The 16,744-nt window shown below is 42.8% G+C and overlaps 1 protein-coding gene across 1 annotated transcript; it reads left to right on the forward strand.

Moving 5' to 3' along the window:
- Positions 1 to 1,425: 1,425 nt before the first annotated feature.
- On the forward strand, positions 1,426 to 16,462 carry LOC149974338 (transmembrane protein 235-like). Its single transcript, XM_090212118.1, has 4 exons — positions 1,426 to 2,021; positions 2,208 to 2,273; positions 2,444 to 2,581; positions 13,571 to 16,462. Exons 1-4 carry the CDS (start codon positions 1,844 to 1,846, stop codon positions 13,822 to 13,824), a joined length of 636 nt encoding a protein of 211 aa, XP_090068244.1. The 5' UTR covers positions 1,426 to 1,843; the 3' UTR covers positions 13,825 to 16,462.
- The last annotated feature ends 282 nt before the right edge of the window (positions 16,463 to 16,744 follow it).

Consider the following 16,744-nt stretch of genomic DNA (forward strand, 5'->3'; position numbering starts at 1 on the left):
GTCAGGTTGGATGGGGAATGTCGCTGCACATCTATTTCCAGGTCTCTCCAGAGATGTTTGATCGGGTTCAAGTCCGGCCTCTGGCTGGGCCACTCAAGGACATAGACTTGTCCCGAAGCCACTCCTGCATTGTCTTGGCTGTGTGCTTAGGATCGTTGTCCTGTTGAAAGGTGAACCTTCGCCCCCAGTCTGAGGTCCTGAGCGCTCTAGAGCAGGTTTTCATCAAAGATCTCTCTGTACTTTGCTCTGTTAATTTTTCCCTCGATCCTGACCAGTCTCCCAGTCCCTGCTGCTGAAAACATCCCCACAACATGATACTGCCACCACCATGCTTCACCGTAGGGATGATGCCAGGTTTCCTCCAGATATGATGCTTGGCATTTAGGCCAAATAATTAAATCTGGGTTTCCTCAGACCAGAGAATCTTGTTTCTCAGTGTCTGAGAGTCTTTAGGTGCCTTTTGGCAAACTCCAAGTGGGCTGTCATGTGCCTTTTTTACTGAGGAGTGGTTTCCGTCTGACCACTACCATAAAGGCCTGATTGGTGGAGTGCTGCAGAGATGGTTGTCCTTCTGGAAGGTTCCCCCATCTCCACAGAGAGACTCTGAAGCTCTGTCAGAGTGATCATCAGGTTCTTGGTCACCTCTCTGATTGCTCAGTTTGGACGGGTCGCCAGCTCTAGGAAGAGTCTTGGTGGTTCCAAACTTCTTCCACGCTGCAGAATTGTTTGGTACCCTTCCCCAGATCTGTGCCTCGACACAATCCTGTCTCGAAGCTCTACGGACAATTCCTTCGACCTCATGTCTTGGTTTTTGCTCTGACATGCACAGCCAACTGTGGGACCTTTATATAAACAGGTGTGTGTGTGTGCCTTTCCAAATCATGTACATTCAATTTAATTTGCTACAGGTGGACTTCAATCAAGTTGTATAAACATCTCAAGGTTGATCAATGGAAACAGGATGCTCCTGAGCTCAATTTCGAGTCTCATAGCAAAGGGTCTGAATACTTATGTAATTTTGTAAAAATTCATGAAAAAATTGATGTAAAACCTTGTTGTCATTATGGGGTATTGTGTGTTGAATACATTTTAGAATAAAGCTGTAACGTAACCAAATGTGGAAAAAGTCAAGGGGTGTGAATACTTTACAAATGCACTGTAACTACAGGCATATCTGAAGATACGTTTGTCATATATAATCAGTTCTAACAAATGAACACAATATAACCTTCGAATGTGAGGATCTGCTGTTAAACCTGCTGACAAATTGTAGTGAATGTTGGGGTAGAGAAGCTAACCCGGGTCGCTGGAGTGAAAGGCAAATACCCTAAGCATTGCGGATCGCTACAATATGTTGGTGTTGTGCACTAGTTGATGTGCGTAATAGCCATGCGTAAAAGGGAGAGCGAGAGACTTGTACACATAAAATAAAAGGACCCGCCTGCTTGTACTCTGCTGCTTGCTGCTCAGAAAAAAATATTTTATCCCTCAGCGTAGTGGTCAACCCTCATCAGTAATGGTTCACGCCTCAACCTCGTACATTGTTTAATCTCTATTGGGCGGTGAATTTGCTGGATACACCGGGAAAGCGCGCCATCCTGAAGACATGGAAATAAAGATTGCCAGTGGAGATGATTTTGATTAGTTGTGATAATTGACTTAATTTCACTATAATCTATAGTACTTTCGCCTTTTACTGGCATTAATCCTTCTAGTCAACCGCAGAAATAGTGCGTACAAATAGGGCATGTTACCAGTCCCTATACCGGTTGGGGGTTGACTCGATGCACACGTTTTTTTTTTCTCTCTGAGCAAATACTGTACTTTACATCAATCAGGCGAGATGAAGCTGTCCTTTAGTTCTCTGGTGATCACGGCTGGCATCTTCGGTATCCTCAGTTTCGCGTTCCTGGCTACGGCGATCGGGAGCGACTACTGGTACATTATTGAGGTGAACAGAACCAACCGGACCGATACAAACGTTTCGGATTCCCATTCCGGATTGTGGATAACTTATGAAGGTATGCATTTGGATGAAGTAATTTGAAACCAATGTCTTTCTTAGATGGATGCCTTTTATAGTATCAGTTAGGATTATGTGTTGTCATTTTTCCTGTAGCAAGACACTTTTATTGTCACAATGAAAACTGAATAAAATCCGTGGATAATCCATTTGGTCCTCTGAATGTGTTTATCCATCTTTTCAGGTCAGAAGGTGTATTCTTACACATTTAACTCCCCCAACTACTCTGATTCTGAGATGCACATGTTGAGTGAGTTACCTGTCCATTATCACCTTATTAAACAAGACAGAATAAAACATTTACAGCTATTGCTATTTTGAATAGATTCTCTTATTGATGAAGCCGCAATCTGTGTCTCAAGTGTTGGTGATAGAAGTGCTCCTATGGTTGGAATATTGTGTGTCTGTTTGTTTCCCCAGACATGCACAGTGCGATTGTGGTCCTATTGCCTCTAAGCCTGGTCCTGCTGGTGTTCGGAGGCATCTGTGGATTGATCAGTTCCCTGGCCCGGAGCCCCACCCTCCTCACTGGCACCGCCTCCTATCTCATCCTCTGCAGTAAGTGTGTCATCCATCATCGCTCATCCTTAGGGCCCTAACTCCTAGTCTTAATGCTAGTCTGTTTGTGCTACCATGCCAACGCCTTGTTACTCATTGTCATGTTTAGCATGACACAGAGTTGACATGATAGCACAAGGAGATCTGGGACAAGGGCAAGGTTACCTGACACCTGCATGTCCAAATGCACTCCTATGCAACATACTCCCATCCATAAAGTCTTTAGAACAGGGGTGGGCAATTCCTTGAGGGCCTGATTGGTGTCAGTTTTGCCCCAGCTAACACACCTGACTCCAATAATCAGCTAATCATGATCTCCAGTTTAGAATGCAATTTGATTAATCAGTTGGGTTTGCTAGGGATTGAGAACAAGTGATACCAATCAGGCCCTCGAGGACTGGATTTGCCAACCTCTGCTTTAGCGCAATGTTTCCCAACTCCAGTACCAAGTAACCCCAACAGTACACATTTTTGATGAAGCCCTGGACAAGCACACCTGATTCAACTAGTCAACTAATCATCAAGTCCTCAATGAGTTGATTTAGGTGAGTTTGTCTCAGGCTACAACAGAAATATGTGCTGTTGGGTGTGCTCGAGGACTGGAGTTGGGAAAGACTGCTTTAGAGCCAGACCATTCACTTAGAGTTGTGTGCATCTCAATCGTACAAAGGAGGACATTTGGAGGCATCAGGGTAATTTTAGATAATTGAGATTCACCCCTGTAGTTTCACAGTTGAAGTGAGAGGGTGGTGGTGTGGTTAATTGGAGCACAGATACAGAAGGTCTCACACCATCTGGCTCTGCATCACAGAACGACTTGGAAAGGTCTTGTTATTGTCGGCAATGTTATTTACCACAATGTCAGTCTCCACACACACTAAACTAAACTATCTCCATGTGGTTGGAGCTAGACTGATAATAATGGGTTTGATTTGACCACGGAGGAAGGAAGAATATTTTAAGATGGATGTTCTCTCCACTGCCCGCCAGTCCATCTTTTAAAATTGTATTGATTTATTTCACCTTTATTTAACCAGGTAAGCTAGTTGAGAACAAGTTCTCATTTGCAACTGCGACCTGGCCAAGATAAAGCATAGCAGTTCGACGCATACAACAACACAGAGTTACACATGGAATGAACAAAGCATACAGTCAATAATACAGTAGGAAAAAAAGAAAACAAAGTCTATTCAGCCCTACATCTCTCTCCTGTACTTAGTGGAAATGTTAGTTTGTTTGCCTCCCAGATAGTAGATAGATTACCGGTATTAGTATATCTGTTACTGATCTTTGGGGATGGCCAACACTGCAATATCCCTCTGCTTTCAAACACTTTCACTTCCTAATTTCATTTTTATTGAAGGGGGCTGCTGAGGAGAGCAATGATTTGGTTATATCCACTGAAATAAGTCATTTGAGTAATAGTGAGGGGGGTGTAGAGAATAGAAGAGGGAAGGTACTGGAGAGCAAGATATGGATGGGAATGACTTTAGCCAGCTTTAGAGGAGGAGAAAGAGGTGGAAGTTATGGGCTTTAAAATGGATGGAGATGAAGAGATTAGTGTTTGGGATTTAAACAAGAGAAATTAGGGTATGGAGAGATTGTAAAAATAAAGGTTTGTAGAGCGAGAACTAGGTTGAGAGCGATGGATGATGATAGACTTACACTGTACCCCAATTACAAGGCCATATCACTGGGAAGGAACAGGCCACAGATGGCTTGATGGCACCCCTGCCTAGCCTGTTGATTACCAATCCAGTTATGAGGATTACCTTCTCAACCGTACAGTATATCCTTTATTATCGTTATCGAGAGTCACTTGGCGCTAGAGTTGTAAAGACCTTCTCTATGGAAAGTGCAAGTACACAGTACTGTATGTCCTCTGAGAGGAATATCAATTAATTGGACAGCACACTGGAAAGTGTTTTCCTTTTCATTGTTGGACAACATTACCAGGATTTAGCACCTTATTATTTAGGGGCCCGATTCTGATTAAGGAAATAACTATTGCACACGCCTTTCCGACGCACTTCTCAGTAGTTGGTATTCAGATTTACCTTATGAAGGTCTCCGTTTCAGCACCAACCGGTAGATATAAAAAATACTCTGATTTTGTAGATTAATACGGTATATTTTAGGGTTAGGAAAGTATCTATGAATCATAAACCGGTTTAGAGAGCCTTCACGCACTACATATCTTGATGAATAAAAAAGTGGTTTGATTAATCCTGAAAGTTGTCATACTCAAGTATAATCCATAAAATATTCAAAGGTGGAAAAAAGTGTACAATAGGGTTTGAACAATAGTCCTATGAACAATAGTCCTATGAATTTACCCTAATTCTCACTAATCATGAAACAACGGTCCACTCGTCGTGAACCGTGCGCAAGGTTCCAGGCTTAACCTGCTACGTGTGGTCTGATTTACTCAATGATTTAAAAAGGCTACGTGACCCAAATTATTGCACAACGTTAGCCTAATATGAGCCACAAATGCTAGCGACCATCAGGAACAATTACACGAACGTGACAGAGGAATGAAAGGGAAACGGAATGGAATGATGCAAAATATAGGCTACAAATGGAAGAAAATTAACACTGAAGTGAGTTATAAATGTATGTGGGTATTACTGACGGTGGCTCCCCGATAGTGCTGATATTTAACATTACACACATTGTAAAATCAAACCTGAGAAAAGCCCGGGCATAGGCTATAATTAAGACATTCTAATGAGCATGCATTAACTCGGCAGGTTCGGGGGCAGGTTCCCTACAGAAGCCTATAGTTTGGGTGTCCAAATTTCATCCACGCAAATTATACGGGCACACATTTAAAATTCGTAACAACGGCGCAGCTATTTGTAGCCTCTTTCACTGTGGAAAAGGGGCCGCAATACATGTCATGTTGATTTTCAGTTTGCTTCCGTATAGCTGGTTTCACATTCGTCTCCAAGCAAAAAATAAAGTATATGCTTTTTCCTCTTGGAACGGGCCGGTTCGCTCGACCTTATTCATGGAGTCCTCGCGCGTAAAAGTGGAATAATGAGGCGACTAAACCAAGGTCAGACTAAGGTTTATCTGTAGACACACCTCCGTTACAACTTAATTTCTTAGATCTCCACACCGAACAAATAGCGGGTGAATAGCATCCTGCTATCCTGTTTAGGTTCAAGGTCAGAATACTCATGCTGTTCTCCTGCTTAGATTCAAGGTCAGAATACACAGCGAGAGAAGTGCCTAAAATTGGAATTACGTTAGTTTTACGTGCGCTTAACTCTGGTCAGAAAAGGGCCCTAATAGATTATGAACTTGAGGGTAGAGCGTTGTTTACTGTTTTACTTAATCAAGAGTGACCAATGCAGCAGCTTCAGCCAACACGCCGCTCTTGACCGATGGGCGTCCCCACACAAATTGAATGAGTGGAACGAACATTCTAGATTCTACTAATTCTAACTCTACTGGTGCCCTTTCTCTCCCCGTGACACTGCCAGTTAGGCCTAGAATAACCCTGATAAAGAAAGCCTTGTGATGCAGGAGAACTGAGTTAAGGAACAAGACTCTAAATGCCTTCAGACCTAATCAACAGCACATGGCAATGTGTGAAATGGAATCAAGGCTGGAATTACACTGAACAAAAAATATAAACGCAGCATGCAACAATTTCAACTGACTACAGTTCAAATAAGGAAATCACTCAATTGAAATACCTTCATTAGACACTAATCTATGGATTTCACTTGACTGGGAATACTGATATGCATCTATTGGTCATACACCTTTTTTTTAAGTAGGGGCGTGGATCAGAAAATTGGTCAGTAATCTGGTGTGACCACCATTTGCCTCATGCAGTATGACACCTCCTTCCTATTTGTAGTTATTATGGATCCCCATCAGCTGCTGCCTTGGCAGAAGCTACTCTTTCTGGGCTCCAGCGAAATTAAGGCAGTAATACATTTTAAAAACATTACAATACAGTCATAACAGATTATACAACATTTTAAATGTGTGTCCTCAGGCCTCTACTACCACATATCTATTACATAAAATCCATGTGTACATGTGTGTGTATAGTGCGTATGTTATCGTGTGTTTGTGTGCATCTGTCGATGTTTGTTTGTGTTGCTTCACAGTCCCTGCTGTTCCATAAGGTGTATCTGTTTTGTAAATCTAATTTTACTGCTAGCAATGAGTTACTTGGTGTGGAATAGAATTCCATGTAGTACTGTGCGCCTCCCATAGTCTGTTCTGGACTTGGGGACTGTGAAGAGACCTCTGGTGGCATGTCTTGTGGTGTATGCATGGGTGTCCGAGTTGTGCCAGTAGTTCAGACAGACAGCTCGGTGCACTCAACATGTCAATACCTCTCACAAATACAAGTAGTGATGAAGTCAATCTCTCCTCCACTTTGAGCCAGGCGAGATTGACATGCATATTATTGTTAGCCATGCTGCCCTGTTCTGAGACAATTGCAAGTCCCTCTTTGTGGCACCTGAACACACGACTGAACAGTAGTCCAGGTGCAAGAAAACTAGGGCCTGTAGGACCTGCCTTGTGGATAGTGCTGTTTAGAATGCGCTTTATTATAGACCGACTTCTCCCCATCCTAGCTACTGTTGTATACATTTGTTTCGACCATAGCAGTTTACAATCCAGGGTTACTCCAAGCAGTTTGGTCTTTCCACATTATTCATTACAATATTTAGTTGAGGTTTAGTGAATTATGTCCCAAATACAATGCTTTTAGTTTTAGAAATATTTAGAACTGTAGTTTCACCCATTCTGAAACTGCAGCTCTTTTTCAAGTGTTGCAGTCATTTCAGTCGCTGTGGTAGCTGACGTGTATAGTGTTTCGTCATCAGCACACTTTTTAATTTTTTTTTAAACCTTTTAAAGTCAGTTAAGAACAAATTCTTATTTTCAATGACGGCCTGTTCAGGGGCAGAACGACAGATTTGTACCATGTCAGCTCAGGGATTTGAATTTGCAACCTTTCGGTTACTAGTTCAACTCTCTAACCACTAGGCTACCCTGCTGCTTTGCTGAAAGCATGTTAGTAAAGATTGAAAAAAGTAAGTGGCCTAGGCGGCTGCCTTGGGGAATTCCTGATTTCTACCTGGGTTTTGTTGGAGAGGCTTCCATTAAAGAACATCCTCTATTCTGTTAGACCGGCAACTCTTTATCCACCATACAGCATTGGGTGTAAAGCCATAACGCATAAGTTTTTACAGCAACAGACTTTGATTGATAATGTCAAAAGCCGCACTGAATCTAACAAAACAGCTCCCCCCATTATTTTCTCTCAGCCAGTCGTCAGTAATTTGTGTAAGTGCTGTGCTTGTTGAATGGCCTTCCCTATAAGCGTGCTAAAAGTCTTGTCAATTTGTTTACTGTAAAATGGCATTGTATCTGGTCAAACAACATTTTTTTCCAAAAGTTTATTAAGGCTTGGTAACAGGCTGATTGGTCGGCTATTTGAGACAGTTAAGGGTTTTTTACTATTCTTAGGTAGGGGATTAACTTGTGTTCCCTCCAGGTAGGAGGGCACACACTTTCTAGTAGGCTTAAATGTAAAATATGGCAAATAGGAGTGGCAATTTCATCTGCTATTATCCTCAGTAATATTCCATCCAAGTTGTCAGACAAGTTGTGGCTTGTCATTGTTGATAAACAATATTTTACTTTACGGAATTCAAAATTACAATGCTTGTCTTTCATAATTTGGTTAGATATACTTGGATGTGTAATGTCAGCATTTGTTGCTGGCATGTCATGCCTAAGTTTGCTAATCTTGCCAATGAAAACAAATATTAAAGGAGTTGGCAATATCAGTGGATTTTGATGAATGAGCCATCTGATTCAATGAATGATGATATAGAGGTGATCCGGCTATGGATTGTGGAATGTTGTCCCACTCTTCATTGGCTGTGCGAAGTTGCTGGATATTGGCGAGAACTGGAACACGCTGTCGATCCAGAGCATCCCAAACATGCTCAATGGGTGACATGTCTGGTGAGAATGCAGGCCATGGAAGAACTGGGACATTTTCAGCTTTCGGGAATTGTATAAAGATCCTTGCGACTTGGGGCTGTGCATTATTATGCTGAAACATGAGGTAATGGTGGGGATGAATAGCACGGCAATGGACCTCAGGATCTCTTCACGGTATCTCTGTGCTTTCAAACTGCAATCAATAAAATGCAGTTGTGTTCATTGTCTGTAGCTTATGCCTGCCCATACCATAAACCCACTACCATGGGGCACTCTGTTCACAATGTTGACATCAGAAAACCGCTCGCCTGCACGACGCCATACATGTGGTCTGCGGTTTTGAGGCCGGTTGTGCGTACTGCTAAATTCACTAAAACGAAGTTGGAGGTAGCTTATAGTAGAGAAATGAACATGCCTGCCTCAAACTTCACATCTGTGGCTTTATGTTGTGTGACAAAACTTCACATTTTAGTGGCCTTTTATTGTCCCTGGCACAAGGTGCACCTGTGTAATGATGTTTAATCCGCTTCTTGATGTGCCACCTGTCAGGTGGATGGATTATCTTGGCAAAGGAGAAGTGCTCACTGACAGGTATGTAAACAAATATGCTTTTTGTGCAAATGAAACATTTCTTGGATCTTTTATTTCAGCTCATTAAACATGAGACCAACACTTTACATGTTGCGTTTTATATTTTTGTTCAGGGATTTGGCTTTCTACTGACTCCTTGTGAATTTGGTCTGTGTGCCTTGTCTTCCTCGCTCTGTTGTGGTCACTCTACGTGTGGCGCTATTGTGTTTGTGCCTTCTATCCATCCTTCTTTTGTCTTCTCCCGGTCATTCTTATCTTTGATTTTATCTTCTTCAATTCCTCCATCAAGCATGTTTTCTTGTAAACGTCTCCAATTTACTGGAAAACTTGTCTCTTTGTGTATATGTGAGGGTCTTGTATCATCTGCCAAATGCTCAATTTAACAAATTCCATGAGCTTAATAAAAATGTTAAATACACATCACCATCAGTGAGCTTTATGGCTAAGGGGGCCCTAAAGCCTCACAACACAAAGGTCCTTTCAATCCCCTCAGGAAGAGGGACTCCGGGTCAGACTGACCCAAAGTGCTTCTGCAGCAGTAAGTAGCCTTGGATGAGCATTGGCTTGCCCGAGCCAGAACAGCTCATAGGGTAGGACTCTATCTGTTTTTTTTCTGTAGCTTGAGTCAGATTGATGTACAAGTACACCCCTTAGACATCGGGTGGGGAGAGATTACAGGTGTAAAAGAAAAACTATCAAAGAAATGCATACAAGGACAACCCCAACGCATTCCTCCCGTTAGTAACCATACACCCGCCAACACCCCCCTCCCACTGGTTAAATGGGAGAGCGTGAGATGGTTGCCATTTTGCAGAACTAGTCTTCTCTAGTTTACATTAAGGGATATCTGGATATCTCAGTGTAGACCACCTCTTCCAGGGCAATGGGTATCATTGAACTACAGAAATTCAGCCGTGTCAATATATTCATTTTGATAATAGATATTCTGCAGGTTAAAACAACTAAAATATTATTTCATTTACTGAGGTCGGATTGAATTGATTTGAGCGTTCTGTTAAAGTTTCTGGCAAGTGTTTAATCTAAGGAAGGAACTATATCTACTCCCAATTATTTAAATTGGGAAACAATTGGTATTACTTAAGTAGAGATGGAGTCCACCATCGGCGTCTTGAGAGGCAGGAGGGCTGATTTGGTTAGATACCTTTTATAGCTTGAGATGAAGCATTGCATATCATAGATACATTCAGTGTTTGGGAGCCATAGAGCTACTTTGTCTAGATATGGTAAAATATACACTGCGCAAAAAAAATAAAGGGAACACTTAAACACAATAATGTAACTCCAAGTCAATCACAGTTCTGTGAAATCAAACTGTCCACTTAGGAAGCAACACTGATTGACAATACATTTCACATGCTGTTGTGCAAATGGTATAGACAACAGGTGGAAATTATAGGCAATTAGCAAGACACCCCCAATAAAGGAGTAGTTCTGCAGGTGGTGACCGCAGACCACTTCTCAGTTCCTATGCTTACTGGCTGATGTTTTGGTCACTTTTGAATGCTGGCGGTGCTTTCACTCTAGTGGTAGCATGAGACGGAGTCTACAACCCACACAAGTGGCTCAGGTAGTGCAGCTCATCCAGGATGGCACATCAATGCGAGCTGTGGCAAGAAGGTTTGCTGTGTCTGTCAGCGTAGTGTCCAGAGCATGGAGGCGCTACCGGGAGACAGGCCAGTACATCAGGAGACGTGGAGGAGGCCGTAGGAGGGCAACAACCCAGCAGCAGGACCGCTACCTCCGCCTTTGTGCAAGGAGGAGCAGGAGGAGCACTGCCAGAGTCCTGCAAAATCACCTCCAGCAGGCCACAAATGTGCATGTGTCTGCTCAAATGGTCAGAAACAGTCTCCATGAGGGTGGTATGAGGGCCCGACGTCCACAGGTGGGGGTTGTGCTTACAGCCCAACACCGTGCAGGACATTTGGCATTTGCCAGAGAACACCAAGATTGGCAAATTTGCCACTGGTGCCCTGTGCTCTTCACAGATGAAAGCAGGTTCACACTGAGCACATGTGACAGACGTGACAGTCTGGAGACGCCGTGGAGAACGTTCTGCTGCCTGCAACATCCTCTAGCATGACTGGTTTGGCGGTGGGTCAGTCATGGTGTGGGGTGGCATTTCTTTGGGGGGGATGCACAGCCCTCCATGTGTTTGCCAGAGGTAGCCTGACTGCCATTAGGTACCAAGATGAGATCCTCAGACCCCTTGTGAGACCATATGCTGGTGCCGTTGGCCCTGGGTTCCTCCTAATGCAAGACAATGCTAGACCTCATGTGGCTGGAGTGTGTCAGCAGTTCCTGCAAGAGGAAGGCATTAATTCTATGGACTGGCCCGCCCGTTCCCCAGACCTGAATCCAATTGAGCACATCTGGGACATCATGTCTCGCTCCATCCACCAACGCCACGTTGCACCACAGACTGTCCAGGAGTTGGCGGATGCTTTAGTCCAGGTCTGGGAGGAGATCCCTCAGGAGACCATCCGCCACCTCATCAGGAGCATGCCCAGGCGTTGTAGGGAGGTCATACAGGCACGTGGAGGCCACACACACTACTGAGCCTCATTTTGACTTGTTTTAAGGACATTACATCAAAGTTGGATCAGCCTGTAGTGGTTTTCCACTTTAATTTTGAGTGTGACTCCAAATCCAGACCTCCATGGGTTGATAAATTTGATTTCCATTGATAATTTGTGTGATTTTGTTGTCAGCACATTCAACTATGTAAAGAAAAAAGTATTTAATAATATTTCATTCATTCAGATCTAGGATGTGTTATTTTAGTGTTCCCTTTATTTTTTTGAGCAGTGTATAATCGAGCGTGTAATGATATTAAGTGATCAGTAGATTTTGGGGAAATTTGTGTTATTTCCTTCGATTGATGAATTGCCTGAGCCAGGGGTTCCATGAGTAAGAATAGCAAAGGTGAAATTGGATTTCCTTCTAGTGATTCTGAACGGAGCTGAGTAGATTTAACAGGTCATAACTATGGCTAGATGAGAATGCAGTTAAATAAAGGAATAGCTTGAGTGGAGATGGTACAGCCAGGTAGGGAGAAACATCAGTCAGACAAGCAGGACTGGAGCTCTTTATCAGGCATCTCTGTCTCTGAAGTTCACAACTACTCATCCTCTGTCGGTAGGCTGGAACATCCACCAGCGAAAGTGTAGACTCCACCTGGGTGATGCTTGGAATCTATAAGTGTCTGAGAGACCCACACCTCTAGCCACGTACGAACCACAAGACTACCACACCTCTAGCCTCGTACGAACCACAAGGCTACCACACCTCGGAAGTAATCAGGAGCAGTCTCTTACGAGGCGAGCTTCTGTCATCTGGGGTCCGTGTCAATAGGGAATATCCAGAACTTGTTTATTTCAATTTCCTGTTCATTTCTGCTAACAAACGATGTGTCTGTCGTAGCCAGCAACCATATCCACCAATCATTGAGCAGGCTGATGGGTAGTTGATTATACTCCCTGTGGTACTGTCTCTGGTTTTGTCATTGTAAGTCATTCGGATCACTTTTATTATTTCAGTCCTGTGTGAATAAGCCCTCTGTGTAATTGTCACTGATGTTCTTTCTAATGTTCCTGGCTTGATGGCTCTATGGTTTTCTGGAATTTTATGAGTATCTTTGTATTAGTCGCCAGTCAGTCCAGTGTAGATGGAGTCTGAGGGAAAAGTAAGGCTGTCTGATGGTCCATTTGAGGATTGTAGGTCAACTCAATAATAACTGACTCTCTCACTCACACACCTTCCACTCCTTCCTCCCTCTCAGCTCTTGACACCCTTGGGTGACATAGGGATAAATTAAAATTATGCCCACCTAGCCCCCCTGCCAACAATATGTGGTGATTTGGGCTGCTGGGTGCAGGGAGCTGGATACAAAGACGTTATAGTTTATTGACTTTTCCTATTCCGCCGGAACCAAAGACAGGAGTTTCCTCCATGGCAACATAACAGGACTCTGATGGCTCTTAAACTCCGATATCATCAGATGGTGCATGCTTCAGTCTACTTCTTGTTTCTCTCATTGTAATATGTGGGTTGTAAAGACAAAACCAAATACACCATTCAAGTGTTCCTCTCTTTCGCTGGCTGTCCCTTTGATCCTATTCTTTTATGTGTAAGAAGCTGTCTGTGGCGTCATTGTCCTCCAATGCTACCGCCTTTCAGGTGATCCTTCTCTCCAAGCCAAGTGTACCCTGTTAGCACTTGTACATACTTGTGCTTACATGAAAATAATGTTCAATCTCCCTCTCCAACTGCTTGTGTGCGCATTTGGTATATTAGCAATGACTTACTGTTATTGTCTCCCCAGGTTTGCTGACATGCTTCAAAGTGAGCCCCAGCTACATCAATTACGTGTGTGTGTGTGTGTTTCCTCAGGTGTTCTGACCCTCTCTGGTGTCAGCCTGTACATCAGTTACTCCCAACAGGCGATGGCTGAGACTGAGAGGCTGGTGGGGGCTGAGCGTTTGGCCCAGGTGGTCAGCACCTCTTTCGGCTGGTCCCTCGGCCTGGCCTGGCTCTCCTTCTGCCTGGAGGTCCTCGCTGGCCTGCTGCTGCTGCTAGCTTCCCGCCTAGCCACCCTGCAGCACGGACCACAAGGCCACGGCTGGCCTCTCCATGTTGTAACCTAACCCAAGAGGCAGATGTCACAAGAACTGGATAACCAACTGGCCCTGAACTGTACCTTCAATTTTCAAATGATTTGTATGTGCTCGTATCTGGCACCACAAATTAAGTTCTCTCTGGAAAAATTGTTCTTTAAGTATTTATTTTTTCCATCCAAAATGCCATATGTGGTTTAGTCTATGGGCAAAACAGTTGAGATGTAGTGCCATCTTTTGGTGTGATAAGTCACTACATTTCAATTGACAAATGCCCCCAAATAGCAAATTGTATTATTGTGGTCCTATAGGATGAGAAATTTAAACGTACTAGAACTACAGGCCTCAACCACAAGTCACTCTGAATGGCTGTTAGCGGTCAAGGGGTTTCATTTTGGAACTTGGGCAAGTGAAGGGCTATAGGAAAGAAGTATGTATCATGAGTGGATGTACTCAAAGCAAAAGCCATAGTAGAAATGCTCAGAGCAGACTGAGGGTGCATCTCAAGTGAGTCTTTAGCCAGATGCAGCAGTGGTATCAACGGAGCCTTGTCTGGCAGAAAAACAGTTCATTCAGACTCATTTAATGCCTGTTTAAAAAAAAAAAACATCTGACATGGCTGACTTGCCTAAACAAAGGTGGTTACTACTGACAATTGAGATGTACAAACTATGGCATTAGGGAGTGATGAGTGGATAAGAGGCAATCTGTAATTCTGATTAAGAAATTAGGAGACTAAATGACTTGGCGTTACCTTAGATTGTAAACTGTCATGGTCAAAACATATCGATTCAATGGTTGTAAAGATGGGGAGAGATCTGGCCGTAATAAAGAGATGCTCTGATTGTTTTGACACCACACTCCAAAAATCAAGTTCTGCAGGCTCTAGTTTTGTCTAATCTTGATTATTGTGTGGTCCAGTGCTGCAAGGAAAGACCTAGTGAAGCTGAAGTTGGCCCAGAACAGAGCGACACATATTGCTCTTCACTGTAATCAGAGGCCTGATATAAATACCATGCATGCCAGTCTCTCTTAGCTAAGAGTTGAGGAGAGACTGACTGCATCACTTATTTTTATAAGAAACATTAACGTGTCAAATCCCCAATTGTTTGCATAGTCAACATACACAAAGCTCTGACACACTTACCCCATCAGACAGAGCCCAAATCCATAACAAATTCATGAAAGCGTACAGTATTATTTAGAGCCATTATTGCATGGAACTCTGTTCCATCTCGTATTGCTCAAATAAACAGAATCTGTTTTTTTTTGTTTTTTTTTAAAGGATAAAGCAACACCACACAACGCCTCTCCCCTGTTTGACCGAGATAGTTTGTGTATGCATTGATATGTAGGCTACGTGTACCTTTTTAAGAAATGTATGTACAGTTGAAGTCGGCAGTTTACATACACTTAGGTTGGAGTCATTAAAACTTGTTTTTCAACCACCACAAATTTCTTGTTAACAAACTATACTTTTGGCAAGTCGGTTAGGACATCTACTTTGTGCATGACACAAGTCATTTTTCCAACAACTGTTTACAGACATTATTTCACTCATTCACTGTATTACAGTTCCAGTGGGTCAGAAGTTAACATACGCTAAGTTGACTGCCTTTAAACAGCTTTGAAAATTCCAGAAGATTATGTCATGGCTTTAGAAGCTTCTGATTGACTCAAATGATGTCAATTAGCCTATTGGAGGTGTACCTGTGGATGTATTTCAAGACCTACCTTCAAACTCCGTGCCTCTTTGCTTGACATCATGGGAAAATCAAAAGAAATCAGCCAATCAGCCAAGAAAAATTGTAGACCACAAATCTGGTTCATCCTTGGGAGTAATTTCAAAACCATCCCAACCGTGAAGAACGGTGGTGGCAGCATCATGTTGTGGGTGTGCTTTGTTGCAGGAGGGACTGGTGCACTTCACAAAATAGATGGCATCATTAGGCAGCAAAATTATGTGCATATATTGAAGCAACATCTCCAGACATCAGTCAGGAAGTTAAATCTTGGTCGCAAATGGGTCTTTCAAATGGACAATGACCCTAAGCATACTTCCAAAGTTGTGGCAAAATGGCTTAAGGACAACAAAGTCAAGGTATTGGTGTGACCTCAATCCTATAGAAAATTTGTGGGCAGAACTAAAAAAGCATGTGCGAGCAAGGAGGCCTACAAACCTGACTCAGTTACACCAACTCTGTCAGGAGGAATGGGCCAAAATTCACCCAACTTATTCTGGGAAGCTTGTGGAAGGCTACGTTTAACCCAAGTTCAACAATTTAAAGGCAATGCAACCAAATACTAATTGAGTGTATGTAAACCTCTGACCCACTGGAAAGAAATTAAAGCTGAAATAAATAATTATCTCTACTATTCTGACATTTCACATTCTTAAAATAAAGTGGTGATCCTAACTGGCCTAAGACATGGAATTTTTACTAGGATTACATGTCAGTAATTGTGAATAACGGAGTTGAAATGTATTTGGATAAGGTGTATGTAAACTTCCGACTTCAACTGTAGTTCTGTCCTTGAGCTGTTCTTGTCTATTAATGTTCTGTATTATGTCATGTTTCATGTTTTGTGTGGACCCCAGGAAGGGTAGCAGCTGCTTTTGCAACAGCTAATGGGGATCCTAATAAAATACCAAATGAGCATGCTAAAACGGACGTAGTCAATATAACAATTTGTTCGGCACTTTTGAAATGTGCAGTGACAGAATTCAGAACCCGTTCTTACAGTATTCTATCTGTACACCAAGTCAGGACTGTAGGATAAATAAAGGTAATAAAGGAGGCATATAAGCAGACAATGAAAACTCTTACAATATTCAATGATGGAATTTCTCTAAAACAGGCTATAGGCTACATGTGCACCACCAAGTCACAACAGTAATCTAAGTTATGAGGGGGAAAGGGACCAAATTATTAGGGTGAGGCACATGGCC

This window comes from Oncorhynchus mykiss, chromosome 20 (assembly GCF_057628025.1).
Source record: "Oncorhynchus mykiss isolate SJ-2025 chromosome 20, ASM5762802v1, whole genome shotgun sequence".
Taxonomy (NCBI): Eukaryota; Metazoa; Chordata; class Actinopteri; order Salmoniformes; family Salmonidae; genus Oncorhynchus; species Oncorhynchus mykiss.